This window comes from Nylanderia fulva, unplaced genomic scaffold (genome assembly GCF_048542155.1).
Source record: "Nylanderia fulva isolate GAGA-0341 unplaced genomic scaffold, ASM4854215v1 Scaffold16, whole genome shotgun sequence".
Lineage (NCBI taxonomy): Eukaryota > Metazoa > Arthropoda > Insecta > Hymenoptera > Formicidae > Nylanderia > Nylanderia fulva.
Genome location: NW_028189835.1, coordinates 2,637,732 through 2,660,965, shown reverse-complemented (window position 1 = coordinate 2,660,965; position 23,234 = coordinate 2,637,732). Strand labels below are relative to the sequence as shown.

Genomic DNA, 23,234 nt, shown 5'->3' with positions numbered 1-23,234 from the left:
AAATTTATTGAATTCGAATAAATATTCATTTCAATACTGCCTAATAAATAATTTATTTAAAACTAATGTAATATTATATATATATATATATATATATATATATATATATATATTTGATATAAGAAAATTCTTTTCAAAACATTTTGTTTCAAATAAATGATTGATTAGGCAGTATTGAAATAAATATTGATTGATTTAATAATTTTTACAGTGTATTTGTCCACGGCCTCGATAACCATCGCCGATCGCAAAATCGATCTCGAGTGATCGATAAAAATCCAGATCCATCTGCTCTCACATGGTGGAGAGAAAGAGAGAGAGAGAAAAGAGGGAAACGAAGGGAGAAAAAATGCAACCCGCTATTTCCTCTCTTCGTTGGGAAAGTTCCTCGATTCTTCCTGGATCGAGAAAAAAAGAACGAAAGAAAGAAAATACGCGTATGTCGAATATTCGGGTCAAATGGATTTCGAGGTCCCTTTCTCTCTCTCTTTTTCTTCGTCTCGCGAAGAAGCAGCTTCTTCTGGGAAGGAAGACTTTCGGTTTCGCAACCGGAGGTTGACGATAATTCAACGACACGTCGCCGACAACACCGTCGAATAACACCAAGAGATTCGCTGAAATATCTATTAGACGGAAGAAACATCTGTTTTTAACGCGATCCGTCATCGTGATTATATGAAAACGCGATAGAAATTTGCTGACAATCGTGTCTCCTGGAATCTCTCTTTGCTCGGTCTCTATCTTAAGCTGTCATCTTTTTAATTATCTAACTTCTTATATCAATACACACATATCTCTATATCTTTTCTCTATTTATCCACAAACTAAAAGGTATCTGTGTCTACATGATTCGCAGACTAATAAATTTAGTTCGTACACAGAGAGAATTTTCTCTTAGAATTTTCCCTGAAAATCATTAATATCTATCACAATAAGATATAAAATATGTTCTATTAATTTGATGGTAGCAAATAGTAATCAGAGAAACTCTTACAAAATTCTTCCAATACCATATTACCATGATTTTCAGGGTAAATTCTAAGAGAAAACTCTCCATATTAGTAATTAATTTACAAAGTTTGCGAATAAAATAGATAAATTCGTTCATCAGAGCATCTGGAAACATTGAACTTATTTAAATTATTTTTTGTCTTTATTTCATTTCCGTCTGACTCACATATCGCCGTTGAACTAGAAACTCGAAGCTGCCTAGAACCTGCATGGGGACTTGCATCATTTATTATGTCATTCTTGAATCGTTCTCTTCGAAACCATATATATGTATACAGCCTCTCCTCATCTCTATATACTGTATCTAGACGCACGTGTAGGCCGGAGGGGCTTCGAACGTGCGTGAGAGGATACCTATTACCATCATACCCATCTAGCAAGGCTAACTAATTGTAGGACTTTTCGTCGACGTCCGAAAACGGAGATCTCGTTCTGCTTGTGATCTACTTATCATCTCGCGCGAAACGAGAGTCGATACGTCCGAAAAGAATTTTCATATTTTATATTCTACATTTAATTTTATATTCTATATTTAATATTATATTTAATATTATATTCTATGTTTAATATTATATTTAATATTATATTCTATATTTAATTTCATATAATTTTTATGATCTATATTTTTTTTATTGTTCACGATGACGATATTTCGGTGAGAAAACGAAAAAACGTGGGGATCAACTCTCTTTTTTTCTCCTTTCCAAGTCTTATACTATTTTTTTCTCGTGCACAAAACGCTTCCCCGAGGTAACCGAAATTTTTAACTTTCCTCTTCCTGCTCGCTTTCCAGCCTCCGAGTGATCGCGGAAGTAACCAATTCCATTGTTTCGGCCTCGAGTGGCGGAAAACAATTCGGTTACCGCGAATTAAATACTTAGTCAATCGCAATAGGTGTCTCGGTTTAACAAAAAAATGAGGTAAACGTTTACGTAGATCTCTAACGCGTAATGAAAGTGTCGTTTAAAACTTGATTCCCGATGCTCGTCGCATATTCTATATAAAAAAATTTATGATAAAATTTATAATAAAATTTGTAAATTATTTTTTATAAATTTTACAATCAGAAAAAAATCAATTTTTCAACAACTTTTTTTTTGTTTTTAAATTTTTCGCGAATTGGGGGGTTGCAAGAGGACATTTTTCCACGTCGCGGGAAATAAAATAAAATTATATACAAATTTTTCTTTATACGTATAATATAACATAATCGAACGAAATTGATCCAGCCGAGCATTCGTGGAGCAGCTGTTAAACGTACCGAGTGCACTTTCTACAAGATGTATCGAAACGCCGACGCTTTTAAGGTAATAACACGTGCAGCTATAATAAATTTTTAATTGTTTCATAACAATTTCAATTTTTTCCCACGATTGGAGTTGCGTAAACTGACATTTACAATAATATCGCACTATCGTCATCGTTCACATATCGACATATTCTATATGTCACGTGAAAATTATATGAAATCACATTCGTATGGTGAAAAACTAACATATTTTTATTTAATAATATTCCCGATTGATAATAATTCGATATTTACCTAACTGCGAGAATTTGAAATCGATGCTTTCGTAGGTGGCGAATATTGACTGTATATATTTACGAAGCTGTAGAAAACGGATTGAAATTCTTTTATGGACCAAAATGGTAAACCGCAGTATATATTTAACATATCGTGTATATATAATTCTTCTTTAAGTATCTACAAAGTATTATGAAATATCTTGCGCAAAAGTTTTATAGTGACCGCGCGAAATTTCATCAAGAATTCGTCGATTCGCGAGTTTATAAAAAATCTCTGACACTCGATAAAATCTACATTTATGTATGCAATATTTAATCTTAAAGGCGTGTATATATCATTCTCTGTTGACAATGACGCGTTTATATACAAGACCATATTTCACGTATAAAAATTTGCATACAAGAACATCGTGCAATCATTAAAATTAATAGAAACATCTCAATCAATAGCGTGAATGCTTCGTCGAAAAGACTCGGTCTTTTTGCCAGTCATTAAGATATATCGCGCTTAAAAAAAGAGGCGCAACTAGATACAAAGATCTTACGATTACTTGTATAATAAAGTGTCTTATGAGAGAGGGAGCGCATTTTTCACGCTCATTTGTCATTGAAATGAACGTTATACCTGACGGAGCCGCGCGCGCATCATAATCGATCCTATCCGGATCGAATGGCTGAATTTGAACGAAAGTACAGAGACAAATTTGTGTGAGAGATGCGCACACGGGTCCGTCTTCTCACGAGCAAGCAAGAGCCGGAGAAAAGAAAGAGGGAGAAAGAGAGAGAGAGCGATTTGCAATAGCTCCGTCGCATCTCATAGGTGATGGGTCGAGGCATCGAGTGGGGCCCAGGCTGGCCCGTATAAAAGGGGGCTTCAAGACATCCGCGGAGCATCAGTCCTCAAATCAAGGAACGGCAGCAACCATGAGGGCATTCCTGGTGAGTAGCGGGAACGAATTTCTCATTTCTCCGATTTCACGTTCCCCGCACATTTTCTTCCTTCTTCCTCTTACCACCTCTTCTTCTTCCTCTTCCTTTTGCCATTTAATCGGATTTGCCTCCTCTTAATTTTTGTCTTTTTGGACACCTGCAACGTGAAAAAAAAATTAATGCGAGATTTCTCGGAGAGAAAATCGCGAAATGTGAGAGGAAGCGAAGAGATACAAAATTCGTACGAGATCGAGATCGTGATCGGGGGTTCCATCCCCGGGAGGTGGGAGGCGGGAGAAAGTAAAAGGGGTGGGGAGGGTGCACGAGGGACATTGTGTGCGGTGTCAATGTACTCCGTGATAGTGACCAACCTGGGAACCGGTTCAGTGATTGTGCTACTTCTCTAGTTTCCGTTCACGCGAGATTTCAGAGAAAAAAATAATTAAATACCGAGAAGATTTTCCCTCCGTCTGTCTCTATATGTCTCCCCAGGTTTACGTAACACGTTAATAAACGCGGCTATGGCTAAACGAAAAGGATGCATCCTCCATGCTCGTGAATCCACCGCCGCTTTTTTCCAAAAATAATTTTAGATGCATTTATTGCACATATTTTTGACAACAAATATGCATATATCTTTGTTTTCTTCCATATTATCTGAAACAATAAGAAAATCATTTTTTTAGAAATATTAAGATCTTAATAAATTCTTCAGCTTTATTTATTCAAAAATTTTACGCTAACAAGCAATTTAATTATAAAAAGAATTGTGTATAAGAAAAAAAATAGACAATATTTAAAAGATATATATAAATTTTGGAATATATAATAAATACGATAAAACAAAAGGATATATTAATAAAAAAAATGTTTGTTTGCAGATCCTGGCGCTCGTCGCGACGGCGATGGCGCGGCCGGAAGCCGGATATTCTTACAGTCAGCCGAGCAGTAGCTACGGTGCCCCTGGTGGTGGTGGTGGTGGTGGTGGTGGTGGTTTCGGCGGATCCGGTGGAGGACTCGGCGGAATCGGTGGCGGCGGACTCAGCGGCGGAGGATTCGGTGGCGGACTCGGCGGTCTTGGTGGCGGCGGACACGGCGGCGGTCTAGGAGGCGGCTTCGGCGGCGGCGGCGGCGACTTCGGCGGCGGCTTCGGCGGCGGCTTCGGCGGCTTCGGCGGCGGCGGCGGCGGCGGCTCGCTCATCCAGAAACACATCTACGTTCACGTGCCACCCCCGGAAGCGCCCGAGGACAGGCCGCTCAGGCCGATCGCGCCGCCGGCCCCGGCGCAGAAGCACTACAAGATCATCTTCATCAAGGCGCCGACTCCACCGACCCCGACCGCGCCTGTGATCCCGGCTCTACCACAGCAGGATGAGCAGAAGACGCTCATCTACGTCCTGGTGAAGAAACCCGAGGAGGCGCCCGAGATCAGTCTGCCCACCATCACGCCCACTCAACCCAGCAAACCGGAAGTCTATTTCATCAAGTACAAGACGCAGGTAAGAGAGGGATGAAAATTATCCTCATCCTGAAATAAATATAATAACATATATTAATTTAAACAGAGAATGAACAAGAAAACCTTAAATATGATGAATCCAACATTGGTGTCCCACTTAATATCTCTTTTACTTACGCACTTTGCAGAAGGAAGTCACCGGTGGCGGCGGCGGCGGCGGAATCGGCGGCGGTCACGGCGGAATCGGCGGCGGAATCGGCGGCGGTGGACTCGGCGGTGGCGGACTCGGCGGCGGCGGACTCGGCGGCGGCGGACTCGGCGGCGGTGGACTCGGTGGCGGACTCGGCGGCACCGGTATCGGCGGCACCGGACCTAGCGGACCCAGCACGAATTACGGGCCACCCGGCGGGTCCGGGCCATACTAGTCAATTCACCGCTACCCCAAAAGTCGCGGCCCCTCCGTCCTTCTTCTCCCCCATCATTCACCGACACACACGCACACACCGCTCAACACATACCTCCGACAGGATCAGCGACGACGATACTCGCCGTATTGACGTATCGCTGTGTTGCATATCGCGCGATCGCCGAGATAAGAAGATGTCAATGATGATGATGATGAAGACGGCGATGATGATGACGATGTTGAATACGATGACGACGACGACGATGATAGTGATGATGATGATGATGACGATGACGATGATGATGATGACAATGATGATATCGATGATCACAACGACGACTACCACGATGATGATGATGATGATGATGATGATGATGATGATGATGACGACGATAATGATGATGATGATGATTACGACGACTAGAGCGAGGGAGAGATGTTTTTTTATACTTATTTTTTGCAAGAAAACGGTGGCGAAATAAAGCTTTTTTTATGTATTTTTACATAAAACCTATACGTTCTTAGCTCATTGTACACCCTTCCGATTCGATTATATAACCAGATGATTATGATAGAATTCCGATGGTCTCGAAAAATCTGAAACACGGTCTATTGTTTTTATAGATTCGTGCGGAATGTTGGTCGATTTTTCGAGATTTTGCGAATATAAATAAGAAACTTTTTCTTGTAATTCGACCGCTATTTTTACGGTCCATCAGTCTCAATCGATCGATGGCGCGATTCATCGATCCCGATAGTCTTTATGTTGCATGCTATTTTACATATATATATAGTTAAACGATGTGTTTTGCGTATACAAAAGGGATGCAAAAATCAGCCTCTTAGATCGACTCGTGTATTCCGAGCTTCTTTGTCGGACAGACAAAGTGTCACGGGGTTAATTCCCGTGGTATCTTTCTCAGAGCGTTTCCGTATGAGAACTCGCCGAGTGTTGCGCGACAATGGCAAGAATTCTCGATTCTCATTGCGAGAGAAGAGAGACGGAGGGAGGAAAACGTCTGCCTTTATCTCTTTCCGAAAAGGTAGCGCATCTCTCGCGAAGGAGAAACTTTCACTGCTCCTAAACAACCGCTAATCAAGAGACGAGAGCGACGTTCGTCGCCGGATTTCGTCCAGCCGTTTCTCCTCATCCTCTCTCTTTCTCTGACTTCTCTGACGCGTCGAAGACTCCTGGAAGAATCTTCGACGAGGTCGGATGAGTCGATGAAATGTTATACGAATTTCCCTCGTTCGATATGAAATTTGCTCCGAATGCGTAGACAGGGAGACGATTTTAATGATTGAAGAGAGCCACGTCTTGTGCGTGTCGCGGATTTAAAATGATCGCTCAATCGCTTTCGAGTTGAAAAAAGAGAGAGGAACATATGTTCCCTATATTTGACGACTTACTTTCGTCATATACGCGCACAACGCATTTGCATTATTAATCTCGAGAGAAAGAAAGAGCGCTACATATATATAATATTTTGCCGAGCGTGTAATGAAAAGCCTTGCGCAGGTATGGAACAGCTGTTTGCTACTTGAAATCGCCTCGGGGGAAAGATGAGACGACGACGAGCGAAAGCGCTCATTGACACGAGAGTTTAACAGGAGAGAGAGGACGAGAAAACGAATGAAAAGGAAGAAAGGGAAGCGTTCCGTATTTGTCTGGCTTTTCTCTCTCTCTCTGTCTTTTTCTATACACGTGACAACGATGGGAAATACAGAACGATTCGAATCACTTCGGATTCACGGTACGGCACGGCAAATAAATCAAGTGTTCTACGTTCGGTTTGAATTCTAGACGCTGCCTGCGCCTGGTTTTGTCCTTCCGGGTTGAGTCAAGTTTCCGAAACGGAACGAAACGTCTGGAGACGAATTGCACTTGTCAACTGTCCCATAAATTTCAGCGTCTTCTAATTTATGGCATAGTTTTTGAACCTTGAAATGGTATAAAAATGAATCGCATGCGAAATCACCTTTTTCTTAAATTAAAAAAAGATACGAAATATTTTAATATATTATTAAATATTTATATATATATTGTAATTTATATATTTATATATTTTAATATGTTATTAAATATTTTGAGACATACATATATATTTCTAACGTTGAGAACCAAAAAAATTATAAATAGGAAAATGGGAAGGAATTCGTGGAGAGAAAAATACGAAATAAAACACAGGTGGAGCGAAACGTCAAAAGAAAAAGTGCATTCCCGACTCATAAATAATTAAAGCAGCTTTTTTAAATTTATAACATGGTTTTCGAATTTTAAAATGATATAAAAAATAGCTCGCATTTGAAAATTAAAAAGATGCGAAATATATTTATATGCGGAATAAAACACAGGTGGAGCGAAACGTCAAAAGAAAAAGTGCATTTTCGACTCATAAATAATTAAAGCAGCTTTTTTAAATTTATAACATGTTTTTCGAATTTTAAAATGATATAAAAAATAGCTCGCATTTGAAAATTAAAAAGATGCGAAATATATTTATATGCGGAATAAAACACAGGTTGAGCGAAACGTCAAAAGAAAAAGTGCATTCCCGACTCATAAATAATTAAAGCAGCTTTTTTAAATTTATAACATGGTTTTCGAATTTTTTAAAAATGATATAAAAAATAGCTCGCATTTGAAAATTAAAAAGATGCGAAATATATTTATATGCGGAATAAAACACAGGTTGAGCGAAACGTCAAAAGAAAAAGTGCATTTCCGACTCGTAAATAATTAAAGAAGCTTTTTTAAATTTATAACATGGTTTTCGAATTTTTTAAAAATGATATAAAAACTAGCTCGCATTTGAAAATTAAAATAATGCGAAATATATTAATATACGGAATGAAACACAGGTGGAACGATGCGAAGGCGGTGAGGTGTTAGGAGGGAAAGGGGTGAATCGAGGGGGGTCGAAGGGGGAGGCCGTGTGTGACGGCATTCAGGTAGTAGCCAGGAGGCAACTTTCACGGGAATCTCGCGTTCCTTGTCTGTTTGTTTTTTTTTTCTTTTAATTTCGTTTCTCCTGCTCTGAACGAGGAAGAGAGATGAGACTGGAGGAAGAGAAAAACACTTTCGAAAGGTCAGACTACGGCCTCCTTCAAAAATCGGACGACTCCGAGGCCGTTACTCGGACATTGTTTCTTCGGGATATCGTGATATCATCCGGTCGCCCGATTCTGGTATCCGAGCGTGAAAGCGTTCGTGATCCTTGTCCCCAATTTTCTGCCCTTCCAAATTCCTTATTTATTTTCAGATCGGTTTTTTCGGTCTTATATCTGTCATTCTCCCTTTCTCTCTTGTCGTTAAATTAAAGTGCTCTTGCTATATATAAAAATAAATTTGGCGAGAGAGAGAGAGAGTAAAAGTCGACGCACATGTCCGACTTTCAGTAGAAAAGTCAATAGCATTAATTAAGTTTTCTTGAACGAAAGAGAAAGAGAGAGGTGATCGATAATCAGGCGATAATAGACGCGCAATCGAGCGTGGAAATTACGTTTATATAACTCATATTACGTTTGCGGATAAAATCGCCGGTGCGTTTAATATATCGTTATCTATTATCTTCGGAGACTTCTATAATAATCGTTTATTATAAGGCCGATGCGCGAATAATCGATTCATTAAATTCGCGCAAGATTTATTAGTCCTCGACAAACTTCCCGGTTTGCCTCATCGAAACGATATGTTTCAAATATACATATATGCAATAAATGCGACAAATTTTAGATGATTTTTTTGTCGAAAATGAAGGGGTCGAAATTTTTCCTCCGCGAATTTCTTCCCATTTTTCTATTTATAATTTTTTTGGTCTAAATATATAACATATTAATATATCTTCGTATTTATTTTTTTAATTTGCATGGCGAACCATTCTTTATATCATTTCAAAGTTCGACAATTATGTTATAAATTGAAAAAAGCGGCTTTAATTATTTATGAGACAGAAGTGCATTTTTTCTTTTGACGTTTCTATACCTGTATTTTTCTCTCTACAAATTTCTTCCCATTTTCCTATTTATAATTTTCTTTTGGTTCTTAACATTAGAGATATGTTTTAAAATATTTAACATATTAATATATTTTGTACTATTTTATAACTTAAGAAAAAAGTTAATAAGTTTAAGGTCAAAAGTAACTGTGGTTGAAGTTAAAAATTTTTTAAATGAACTAAGCTAAGTTAAAAGTTATTAACTTTTTTTAAACTTTTAATTAATTAAAAACTTTTAACTAATTATCTAGTTATTAGCCAACCCTATGTATATGCATGCATATACATATGTATGTAAGATCGTCACGTGCGAGAAATGCATAAGGAAGAAACGAACGCGGGAGATTCCCGAAGATCTCATCCCACGAGTTTAAGGACGACGAGCTCGCGCGCGATCACGTGCATTCAGCCAATTCATTAGCAACATCGGAGATGCGCATCTCGACCGGAGAGGTCGAGGGATCACTTTCACTGTCCCGGGTTTCCCGATCACCGGTTCCGCATGATCGCGCAATCTTCGTCGCCTTTGCGGAAATTCTCCGCGATTTATATATATATGTATATAGAGGAGATATGTCAGGATATTTTGAAATATTTTTATTAACATTTTTATTTAAGAGAATTAAAAATTTGAATTAACTATATTCTTATTCTAAATATAATTATTTTTTTTAGTTTATTTATATTTATTATTATTAATAATTTTTAGGATTTTTACCGCTTCAAGACACTTATAAGATTTTATTTATCTCTTTTACATTATGATTTTTAATAATTTTATTAAAAATCTTTAATTATATTGAAGATATAAAAAAATCATTAACTTACTCAACCCTGTATATTAATGATTTTTTAAAACTAACATTTAATTTAGTTAAGTTAAATTTTATGAACAAAAAATAAACTCAGTTAAAGTTAAGTTAATTTTAAATTAACTAAAGTTAAATCAAAAGTTAATTTTTAAAAATATTATTTATATTAAATTAGAATTTTGTTTGTTAATTCTTTTAAAATATATAATACAAAGAAATTTTGATTTTTATATAGAAATATAAAAAGATCGGTTCAATAATAATTTTTAAATGAGATAAAAAATCATTAATATAATTAAAGATTTTTAATAAAATTATTAAAATTTATAATGCAAAAGAGATAAATAAAATCTTATAAGCGGTAAAAATCCTAAATTTAGAATAAGAATAGTTATATAATTAAAATTTTAAATTCTTTGAATAAAAATATTAATAAAAATATTTCAAAATAACCTGACATATATCCTTTACGCAAGATTCCCAGAGATTTCATCAAGATTTCTTATATATCAATTATTCCGGGGGCAACACAGGCACTTGCCCCCTGGAAAAAATTAAAAAAAAATAAATATATTGGTATAATAAATATTCCTGAATACTCCGAGTCATGCAGTTAATAAGGCTAATCGCTAATCGAGATCTAGAGAAATTCCAGCACCCAAGTTTTCGTTCTCTCACGGGAAAAAGGCATATATGAGAATGATTGCGCTTGATGGGAATTCTTCAGCACGTTCCGAAAGGCAGCCCGATAAAAATGCGATTATGCGACGTTCGCATGGGAGGCCACAGAACTGCAGAAACTTCACCTCCACCGCTTCCTCACCCAGGTGCATTTCTTACGTAAGGACACTCTCGGAGGATAGCACCGTGTGCCGGACTAATACGTAGGTGCGCGTCTCTGGACATAATATTATGGTCTTTCAGGATCTCTCTTTCTCTCTCTCTCTCTCTCTCTCTTTCTCTCGCGAAGGAGCGAGAACTCTCTCGCGGGAACGTTAGATTGCAATTCGAGCGTGCCACATAATCCGAGAATACGATGGACCGCAGGATGACACGCGCGCGGTGAAAGGTGCCGAGAAATTATTAACTATTATTTTATACGCGGCATTACTTATTTTCGCGTTATAGTGCTCGGCGAGAGCACGAGCGTACTCAAGAAGGCATTTGCTTCCCTCAAATCAGCACAAAATTAGCATGTGCTCCCCTTTTAAGTAAACACTGCAATTTATTTGCATATTTAATATTAAAAAATGAAAATAACAAAGTAACAAAAAATTAAATTTTAAAAAATTAAGAAAAATCATGATCCCCTCTGGAAAAAATCCTACAGAGGCCCATATAAATATACAAATTCAAATTAAAAAAAAGCAAATTAATAAAGACCAAATTAGGCACGACAAATTTGTTTTTAAATTCTTCTTTATTTAATTTAAACGTTTTCGGTCTTTTCTTTGGATCGATTAATAAAAAAATCAAGATGCATAAATTCTTTTAATCGATCAGCTGAAGATAGTACATAAGAGACTCCGAAAGGAGGTTTCAAATTAAATAGATGAATTTAAAAACAAGCCTAATGTATGAGTTTAGCTCTTATTAGATTTGAATATCCATTTCTACATCAAAGCCTCTTTGTTTTATTATGTAATACATGTAATAAATCAATAAAATATATAATAAATCATAATTATATATACATAACATCCTAAAATATAATATACAAAGTAAATCGTATGATTTACGATGAACGTAGAAAAAAGACTTTGTAAAATAAGATTATACTTGTATCGCAATATTAATCGAATGATTCATGATGAACGATCGCTTTGGACTTTCGACGATGCAAAGCAAAGACATATGGTATATATATATAAGCGAGTTCTAAGAGACATATTATCCCTCACAACGGCGATTAATTAAACGGCTATTATATTAATTATAATGTCCCGCATATTCAATCTCTGCTCGTTTCATTATCGGCGATTACCGTATAATGAAAAATAAGTGTAACCGCTGTGCGATGTGATCTCGCGCAATATGACAAAGCGATCGTTCGCGTGAGTAATGATATAGTGGTGGTAGCATAATAAGAGGCAACTATATTATTGCGTCACCCGCGCTCAAGTATGGTCAGGGCGAATGATCTCTTATTAACTCTTAGCTCGACATCTTATGTACATTGATTACGAATCTCGAAATAATTCGATTTTGTCATTTATTCGTTGTGAAACGAATGAAATGCTGCGAGAGACGAGGACCGAAGTTTGTATTCCAGTGCAAATTTAACGAAGATGTATTCCAAACTAATTGCTCTTATTCTCTACTGTACGTAATTTAATAAACTAACTGTAAAGTAACTTAGTGTGACGTGAGATATATATATATATATATATATATATATATTGATTTGTTCTTTGCTCTCGCTTACGATGTGACACACTTTTTTTGCCTCTGCTCCACTTATATAAATAAAAATATTTCGCCAAGAATAATACATGGAGAGAATTTTTCTTCATACTTTATTGCAAAATTTATTATAAATTTTATGTTTAATAATAAGTCAAAAATTACCATGCTGCATGTTAAAATAATAATCATATATATGAATGCTTAAGGTGAATTTTATGTTGCATTGTAAAATTTATATAAAATATCTTATATATTGTTTATCATTTTTTCTTTTGGCATCTATTTCCATTTAAAACACTCAAAGAATTGTAAGATTTTTTAAAAATGTAGTTTTTAATATATTTTACAATTATTAAAATGTTATTACCATATATGTATATATATATATTTTTTTTAATCAAATTAATTAAACGTACATGTTTTATATCTTATATTGTGGTACATATGAATATTTTTTATTAATCAAAGAAGCTTATAGAATTGTCCCACAATTATCCTAAATTTCAGAATAAATTTTAAGAGAAAATTCTCTCTGTGCATACGCACACACTCTTCTTTAAATTAATTTATTAATATAATAAATAATTAATAAAAATGTAGCGCGAGGCGACTCGAGAGATTTAACAATTCTAAAATTATATTATATAAATATATAAATCTGTGAGAAGACGAAATATTTTTTTTTTAATTGAGCGCTCTTTTCGGAGTAAGAGGATGAATTTTGCAAGATCGCGGGAGAATCGTAGGTGGCTCATATACATATATGCATACGACATAAGGCACTTTGTGGCCTTTGCATTCGTGGAAACGTTTCTTCGTACATACATATACATATATTACGTCACGAGCGGCACGTTAAAGTAGGTGACCAGCGGGGACGAATCCGAGAGATGAGACGAGAGACGCTACCGGGTGAAAGCATGGGGTCATCGTAAAGGCCAGGCAACGTGTTTTTAGCGTCCGATACATCGAATATCAGCTCACAATTACATGAAACTAACAGAGCGAGCGCGAGTTAAATTCAGTTAAACTCTTCGCGGCGGCCGAAAGTCGTCGTCGTCGGCGTCGTTTCCTCGCTCGAATCCTTTCCTTCGAACGGCGACATTTTACCGGAGCATGTTGCGCATTGCAACATATTCGCGTATTATTGCGAATACTACACACGTGTCATGTTTCCGCGCACCCGGGAATTATTATATGCATGAAATAACGCGGATGCTCTGCGAACGCTTTTTTTCCCGCCTTTTTTTCGTTCGCGACGCAATCATCTCCGATCGATTCTTGTCATTTTTTTTTAATTTAATTCATGTGTCTTGAATTAAATTGTACAATATTATAATAATATGAAAAATTTATATTTTTTTTAGAAGAATTTCATATTTGTATTATTTTTTTTCTTATAAGAAAAATATAATTATAAATTTCTCATATTTATTATCTTATTGTACAATTTATAATTCAAGATACATGAATTAACTCTACAAGATATATATATATATTTTACTGATAAAATTATGATTAAGTACACAAAATAAGAGATTAAAATAACATATGACAACATCGCTTTGACTTTTAATTATCGTTAATAATATATGTGTATTGATAATCATATAGATAACATTTTATTTTTAATTTCTCACGCAATAAAAAAATTACGTGTCCATCAATTAAGATTCTGATTATCAAGATTCAAAGTTGATAAACTTGAAATAATATATAAACATTGTTTACTCTAAATATTATTTTTATATAGTATATTAAAAAAAAAATTGTTCCGGAGTGTAAAAAAAGAAACATAATAACATTTTTTAAATATATTAATTATATATAATATATTAATAATATAATATATAATAAAATGTTATTATATAAATTATATTCTTTTCGAAGATTTAATAAGCATGTAATTATATAAAGTGTGTCGCTTTAATTAGTTGATTAATTATGAAGAAATCTCTTATGTATAAGTGAAAGACTAAATATATAATTAATATAGAAAATCTTTTTTTTCTTTCATCCCAGAAATTTAACATATATACTTCCAATAATTATATAAATTTTACAATAATAATTAAATTGGAATAAATATTAATATTCAATGCTGCAATAATTCTCATGTTATATTTTTTCTAATTAGACAATATATATAGCTATTTTATTCTCTCTCTTTCTCTCTCTCTCTCTCTCTCTCTCTCTCTCTCTCTTCTCTTTCTTTTTCTCTCTTATTTTTATTTGTTTTCGTATAAACTATATATTATATATTTATTATTTAGTCAAACAAACTGCATCAAAATTTATACTTTTTAAGTTTAATTATTTAGTCTTTCTATGTTTATTTATAAAGAAATATGCCAAACATTACCTCGCACTTATTAATGTGGATGTACTTCATCGTTGATTTTGCGAAACGTCAATCTTGAATATATTTGACATCTCCCTGCTTTTCGAGAACAACGTAACACAAATGAAGACACATTTTATACCGAAAACTTAACTAATATTAGTCTAAAAAACGTAAATTGAGATCCGATAACTTAACGGACAAAATGAGATGATCCTGAATCAACAAGTTTGTCCCACGTGAAATTGGCCGCAAAACATGAGCGCGTCAGATTCCAAATCGCGGCGCGAGCGCCATCTAGCGGCGCGCGCTAGAACCACGTGAAGCTTTGACAGCTCGACGCGAGAGGCGCCTCGATCGCTCCGCGAGCCAATCAAATCGAAGAAGAAGAGGGAAGAGCGGGTGCCCTTCGGCCCGAGCACGGAAAATGGCGATTTGCGAGGTTGTTTGAAGCCTGAATTTTCGGTAAACACACTCAGCGAACTCGCAACTCGTTGGTTAAATGTGCCCTGAAAACCATGTAACGTCGACTGTGTGCGATGGCGAGCAAAGAGATAATCGGCCATCAGCAGCAGTTCGTTGAGGAAATCGATTATAATGAGATCGAAACTGAGCAGGTAGTTCTTCCAACGTATTCGTATTTCTCTCAATCGTCGTGATGTATTTCGTGAAAACGCGTTCCTCCTTAATTCGTTCGATAATATGTCGATTGCTGAACGAAACTTGTCTTGGATTTTTATCATTTTCACGGCGCAATTGATATATTAGCTAGATAACCTCAAATGAGAGAGATTGTGGTCCTATTAGTGATCATTGAGCCATTAAGAGTTATCTGGACTCTCCTTAGAGCAATTAACAGGATAATTTAATATTTTCAAAAAGAATAGAGAAAGGAGTGTCGAAAAAATCTTTTATATAAATACCAGTTGACAGCACAAAAAACAATATATAAAAAAAAGAAATCGTGGTCCTGCAGAGAGAATACATTCTTTCCAGCTAAACTGGCTGCACTAGTTTAGAATTTATCTCTTTCTTTCCAATGTGGAGTAAAAATGATAAACTCTGAACTGGGACAGTAATATATAACGATGCTTTTGCTTTTAACATCAATTAATTAATTGAGATTTGTTTTTAAACTATATTTGATAATCATAGGTAGTCGGCAAAGGTTCTTTTGGAGTCGTCTGGAAGGGAAGATGGAGAGGACAGGATGTCGCTGTGAAACACATAAACTCGGAAGGAGAAAGAAAAGCCTTTACTGTGGAAGTTCGACAGCTATCCAGAGTCGTTCATCCCAATATTGTTAAATTATATGGTGCATGTACCAAGAATCCAGTATGCTTGGTTATGGAGTATGCAGAAGGTGGATCATTGTATAATGGTAATATCTAATCTAGAAAAATCTATCGATTATCCATATAGTTATTATTTCAATGCAAATCAATTGTATCAAATTTTGTATGTACACTTACAGTACTACATTGTAATCCTCAACCACATTACACTACTAGTCATGCTATGAGTTGGGCTCTGCAATGTGCACGTGGTGTTGCGTATCTTCATAATATGAAGCCGAAACCATTGATACATAGGTAAAGATGATTAATTTTTGACTCTTGTGTCTTCTGAGAAACTAGAGGAAACTTTATTTTATTTTACAGAGACCTAAAGCCACCTAATCTGTTATTAGTCATGGGTGGACAGATGCTTAAGATCTGTGACTTTGGCACAGCCTGCGACTTACACACGTACATGACTAATAATAAAGGCTCAGCCGCATGGATGGCACCTGAGGTGTTTGAAGGCTCTAGGTATACAGAGAAGTGTGATGTATTTAGTTGGGGTATTATTTTGTGGGAGGTCTTAGCACGTCAAAAGCCCTTTGATGACATGGGTGGTGTCTCAGCCTTTAGGATAATGTGGGCTGTTCATGTAGGACAAAGACCTCCTTTAATAGAAGGATGTCCGAAACCACTCGAGAATCTTATGACTAGGTGAGAATTTTTAGTGATGCAACAGCATAGTTAATATGTTGTAAGATCAGTTATTAGATTAAAATTTATATAGATATTTGTACACAAAATAGATTTTTAATATTTGTAGATTGTTTACCAAAATAATGATATAATTGTAAAAATAATGTGCATAATTGTATTATAATATATAAAATAATTTATTTTTGTCTATATGTAATTTTGTTATATTTTTCAAGATGTTGGCAAAAAATACCTGAGGCAAGACCTTCTATGGACGAAGTAGTGAGGATAATGACCAAGCTGTCAGAATTTTTCAGTCATCATTTAGAACCTATTGAATATTCCTTAAGTATGTATATAACATATATTCATTATCTTAATTATATATATTATAAACGCGAATAATATGAAGTATTATTCCTTCAAATAATATTACACAAAAATATATATATATTTTTGTATTATAGGTAGCGAAGCTGATAACATAGATGAGGATCAAGCATCGAGGGAGGATACATTAGATGTAGCCAGTACATTAGATTCTCGCATGAACGGTTCCGTTGCAAACGGTACTATTTGTACAATTCCAAAACCCCTAGAGAAAGCTAACAAATGCTCCAGAGTAGAGAATTCATTGCCTTTTGCATTAAGTCAAGTAACGCCGTTCGGCGATACGCCAACGAATTTCTTGCCGCGGCAAAATAATTTAGGATTTCAACGAATACCTGACGAGTGTCCGGTACTAATATTGACTAACCATTTTCCTGGGAACGTGGATAGCAATTTAGAACACGCCAAATCGTCGATCTCTCAAAACGCAGCGGTACCGGCATATACCGACAAGTTCGATGCAACGCTGCAACGCAAAAATTGCAATTTTGCTCCATTACATGTGGAGTGTGATCCGGTTAGTGATTTAAATTGATAATCTGAGCTTAAATAATTTAATTTTTGTATTAATTTTATTTATACATTTTTCTTGTGTCATTCTTTTTCTATGTAATATTTTTTCTATTTTTCTAAATCTATGTGTTATATTAAAATACTTAATTATTTCTGTTAAAAGATAATATTTATACTATCGCATTTTTTCATGTTGCAGCATGCTTGGGATTTACCGAGTTCCTCTGACACATCTTGGGAAATTCCAAATAATATGGCCGGATTGGACAAAGTGGTTCAGAAAACGAAGAAAAATATTCAAAGTAAGTGTATTGTGTGGATTTGATTTGTCAAGAAGTGACACGAATATTTTCATATAATGTCGATTTACAAAGTGGGATTATTTCACGTAAAACAAATATTGCACATCAAATATAGAAGTTTTTTGAATTACAATTATTTTATATATAACAATTTTGGGAAATTTTTAAATTTTAAATTGTAAAGTATATCTTCGGTTTTAACTGATTGACATTGCGTAAATATGATATTGTACAAGATTCATTTTCATTTAATTGCGAATGAGTAGGAAGAATTTCGCGGGACTTGTATTTGAATACGTACTCGAACCTTTCTCAGAATAGGTGTCGAAAAAAGATCGCAAAGAGGCTGCGGCACCAAACTGGCTGTCTATGCGAGACCTGTCTCTGTCGCGTTGACAAGGCACACTGCCAGAAAACATTAGAGAGAATTAGCAAGAATTATCTAGGCTTTATGCGACGATCGATGTATGAATTGTAACTACTGATATTAAAGTTGCGAGTCTCCAGATGTGTGACGGAACAAATCCAAGTATCAAGAAAACTAGAATTATATCTGATAATCAGATTCACAATACAATGATCGACTAGAAATATAGGATAGGAGACATCTGTAATGTTTTTTTTTCTATATAATTTATGCGAGAGAGAGAAAGATGTTAAGAAAAGAAGGTCCTAAAAAAAAAGTCCCAAAATCTCAGGTTCCAAGAATCTTTGCATAATTAATACGCGGAATAACGCGGGACATTAATGGCGCACAATGCCTGAACGCGAGCTGACACGCGTTTTGAGCTTACAGAGTAGCGCTTTGTGGTACACGAAGTAGATTATTTTCGGCCTAGAATACTAAGCACCGTGGCTGAGTCACCGGGCGCCTTCTTCGACTCCGGGTGTCTTCGTCTCCTCTCTCCCTCTCGTCTGCGTTGACTAACGCGCATAATGCGTTTATAAGCGTATCTGCGATTCGTCGTAATTATTATGCGCGCGCGCGAGCGATAATTATCCCATTATTACCGGGATATGGTGGAAATGGATTATTCATATATAGATAGAATAATATTTTCTTCTTTTTCGATCATTTATAATTTAATATATAGTTGTAATTGTATGCAATCCGAAAGATCTTTGCACACGAAGCTTGTAGACATTTATATTTATATGTCCACGTATATGAATGTCTCTACTGTTACATAGGAGAGTTAAAAGTATCTCCTCGCGCTAGATGATATATATATATATATATATATATATATATATATATATATAAATAATGTACGGATGAAATTAATAGCGGTCGATCGGAAGGGCGGCAAGAAAGAAGAAACGAGCTCGACATGCTATATTCATCGAGGGTTCGTCGATCGGCGGAGTTTGCCGGTGTTACTCTGGCAAAGGGCCCGTGTAGCTGCAATAGCGAGTGCCGCGTGCACTAAATTTAACTGACGACTAATCGGTAGGACGTGTGACTCGCTTTTGATTGGCACGTTGCGACGGCGACGACGACGACGACGACGACGATGACGATGAAGAGGACGTGCGAGGAGCAAGAGGCGATTGTGGAAATAGCGGAAGAACGTTAGAGGGGAGAAAGAGAAAGAGAGAGAGAGAGAGGGATAGAGAGGATGGAAGAAGACAAAGTGATATGCAAAGAGAGGAGGAGGAGGACGACGACAAGACGAGAGGATGAAGAAGAAGAAGAAAAAGAAGAAGTAGACACGAGATTCTCTCGAGGATGAATCAAGCTGCGAAGCGCGCTTTTTGTTCTTGGCTCGTGTATACGAGCTCTCCGCGCGGTGTTCCTCGACGAGGAGCCCAGGGTGGGGGGTATTTAGAAGCAGGTGTGGCTGAGTCAGCATCCCCAATATAGACGTGCGTTTGTTTAGTAGAGAGCCGACTCCCTACGGACGAGCAACTCCCGTCGATCGCGCGGCTCGCCAAGCGCGCAATACGAGCTCGATTTTATCGAGGACACCTATCCGATCGATCCGACCGGGAATTGATCCCCGACTTCACCCGGCCATTCCCGGATCATTCCAATTCAAATTAGCCGTTATATTGTATTAGCGAGATCGCCGGTGAGATAGCAAGAATCCGGAGTCTCGTCGTCTCACCTGGACCCTTGTCTTACACGCCATCTCCCTGGAGATCTCCGAGAGCAACGAAGGAAGTATGCTGATGGGATCGGAGGACAATCGTGGACGTTAATACGTCGTCGGTGCGTGACTGCGGCTCGCGCGAGAGCGGCAGTTACCCAGGAAGATCATCGACATGTGCGACGACTACCCGGAGATCGTCGGCACCGACACTCTCAAGCGCTGCTGGGTCCTACTGCGTTAGTATAGTTTATTAGATTCTCCGGAGTCGTTTTACTCGATTGCTTCAAGTATTTAAGGAGGAAAACACGTTCTCTTCCTCTAATAGATTGGTAAGAGTAGGCGATAAGATAAGTGCGAGGATAAGAGTTTTTGATGGAATGCCATAGTCCTCTTTGCGATGAACGCGATATTAATATTCCGAAAGATGAGATGTCTAAGCCGCTCAAGCCATTTCCAATATCACTGGAAATAATCTGGCAATCTTATCGACAGTCTAATAAAGTCTAATGCGATGTCGTAGGTAGCAGCACCACGAGTGAAGACCTGGGCAATGTCTGTCGCCTTTTGGACGCCGACCTGAGGCCTCTGACGCCCGACGACACGTGCAAACGTTCGCGAGAGATCTTCGAGGAGCACAAGCAGATAGCGCAGGAGTACCTCAAGGTACAAACGGAGATTGCGTTGTTGAGCCAGCACAAGAACGAGATGTTGAAGAATCTGAGCATCGACAGTCTCAGGCAACAGCAGGAGCTGCAAAAGCTCGAAGATGAAAAGGTTTCTCTCTCCTTTTATTCTTTATATTCTCTACTATCGTCTCTTTTTTACAATTGTCCCTTCTGAAGAACCTCCTCGAGTTTTCCAGCTCCGAGAATAATTGCGATGACCGCGATAATTTACAGGAGTCGCTGCTGAAGCTGTGCCGCAACCTGCAGCGGCAACTGCAGATCATGAAGGATCAGAGGATCAAGGGAGCGTTGACAAACGCCGCCGCCGCTGCCGCAGCCACCGCCACGCCGACGATAGGACCAGCCGTTTCCGGAAACAACGGCTGGGTGGTGGTACCACGTCCGGACCCGTCGCGGCTTTCTTGAGGCTCGACGCGCGTTCAGCGAGGGTCTCGAATATGTACTTATATATCACGTTGTGGCGTTATCGGCCCGACGACGCGGTTGGTTGGAATCGTATACACGTTGTTGAAATTCCAATTCAATTTTATACGAATGCAAATCGCGCCGCTTACTACCGACGATAAAGTCGAGGCTACGCGAATATTATGATTATCTAGCGAAAGACGATCTGATTTTTATCACTGGACTGGATGTTCTGGATGTGGAGACTGTAATTGACTTCCGATCTCGCGTGATACCAGAAGGATTTCAGATAGACATTTCAGATATACAGGTACGCCTTTCATTAGATTTGTCTTACTTTTTTTTTAATCTTGCCAACGCGCATTTTTTATTCGCGCTGCAAGGTTTAGTGTGTAGGATTTTCTTATATGATAACGAAATTGATCAACATGGCAGCATGGAATTTTCCTATATGATAGCAGTATCTTTGAGAAGGCAATGGAAGATTATTTGCGTTTTGAAAGCCTCTCGGAGGCATTCTTGACGATATATAACGCAATCTAGTCGCTTCGACGATGACTCATGCAATTGAATCAAACTCTACATTTGGCTTACAAAGAATGCGTTGTACGATCTTTATTATGTAAGCTATTGCCTACCGATCGAAAATATTTTACACAGATTTTTCCATGCGATCTAATATAATGTATTCTAGAGAGAAGAATATTGCAAATCGGAGCAACGATCAACAAACATGGAAACATATAGATTATATTTGAATTTTATTTCCATGTACGATATATATACACATATATATCTGATTGAATTTATATTATCGTGTATCAGGAATATAGTCTGTATACGACTATAGTTATTACTTTTAGCCAATCGTATTGCAAAAAACGGATTAAAATTCGTTCTTATGTAAGATTTTTTTTCTTAATAATTGCTTTACTTAAATGCGAGATTGACATTTTCGGAGCAATTACAGGTCTAATAAATTGTAAAGATAAAGACGCTATTTAAGCGACAGTGAATTAATCGGGTGTGCAGAAGCATGTCTGAACGTTTTCTATTTTAATGAAACCGAGTAAGCGGCCGTCTGAGATGCAAAATAATTATCGGAACAAATTATTGTAAGATGTGTATCGGAAAAAAATAGAATGGAACGTCGAAAATTAGAGAATAGATGACAATCGTCGTTGATAATGTATCTTGAGTCTCTTCTTTTCAGCTGAATTGGCTGCACTAGTTCAGAATTTATCTGTAAGTCTGTTCTTTTTTGGCAACCTTTTTACTCCACATTGAAAGGAAAGAGATAAACTCTGAACTAGTGGTTAAACTAGTTTAAAGTTTATCTCAGGGGGTCGATTGTGTAACTTTTTTTAAAGTGGAAACGTGAAAAGTGAAAAGTTTCCGCCAATCACGCATTGATTTTAAAAGGAACTCGATGTGTGATTGGAAGAAATTTTCCACTTTTCACATTTTCACTTTAGAAAAAGTTACACAATCGACCCTCAGAAGGAATAATTTCCTTCTCCTCGTGACGTTTCCCTGACGCCACTGCCTCCTTTTTCCGTTGTTCTTCGAACTGAGCAATTAGATTTGGACAGTCTGGCTCGATTGGAATATCCCATTTAAGGAAATATTCCACTTTCCTCTTCAGCTGAAAAGAATAGACCTCTTGTCGCATCTTATCATCGAAAAGCCTTGATAGGAAATTGTTGCGCGTCAACAATTGAATAGTCAGAAAAACTCCATCTCGGGCTAATTTTCTTATTCACCGTTCCTATTTTAAATATTTATCTCAGGATCCCTTACCATATCCTTATTTCGTCTTCAAAAGAGAAGATGGAGACGTATGACAAAGTAATGATTAAATTCAAAGAGTTTATCGACGAGTTCCTTTCTGAGAATCTGTAAATTGTTTACATGAGCCTTATGTGAATACAATATGTATATATACAAATGTAAATATAATTTTGGAAGGTTGCAAGAGA

General features: G+C 36.9%; 2 protein-coding genes and 1 long non-coding RNA gene across 4 annotated transcripts; 2 read left to right on the top strand and 1 right to left on the bottom strand.

Moving 5' to 3' along the window:
- Window positions 1-1,747: 1,747 nt before the first annotated feature.
- LOC114940421 (uncharacterized) lies at window positions 1,748-15,151 on the bottom strand. 2 transcript variants are annotated; one of them, XR_003821442.2, is made up of 3 exons: window positions 14,912-15,151; window positions 3,840-4,125; window positions 1,748-3,625 (listed from the first exon to the last, which is right to left on the bottom strand). It is a non-coding gene; the product is annotated as an uncharacterized LOC114940421 (long non-coding RNA). The 2 variants fall into 2 exon arrangements; XR_003821443.2 differs by having other exon boundaries at window positions 3,919-4,125.
- On the top strand, window positions 3,212-5,847 carry TwdlT (TweedleT). Its single transcript, XM_029315107.2, has 3 exons — window positions 3,212-3,477; window positions 4,350-4,967; window positions 5,116-5,847. Exons 1-3 carry the CDS (start codon window positions 3,463-3,465, stop codon window positions 5,350-5,352), a joined length of 870 nt encoding a protein of 289 aa, XP_029170940.1. The 5' UTR covers window positions 3,212-3,462; the 3' UTR covers window positions 5,353-5,847.
- A 129-nt stretch (window positions 15,152-15,280) lies between the features above and the next one.
- Window positions 15,281-23,234, top strand: LOC114940347 (mitogen-activated protein kinase kinase kinase 7). Its single transcript, XM_029314977.2, has 9 exons — window positions 15,281-15,507; window positions 16,046-16,271; window positions 16,365-16,482; window positions 16,552-16,884; window positions 17,103-17,215; window positions 17,334-17,773; window positions 17,969-18,071; window positions 20,685-20,938; window positions 21,064-23,234. The coding sequence occupies exons 1-9, from the start codon at window positions 15,430-15,432 to the stop codon at window positions 21,253-21,255; spliced, it is 1,857 nt and encodes a 618-aa protein (XP_029170810.1). The 5' UTR covers window positions 15,281-15,429; the 3' UTR covers window positions 21,256-23,234.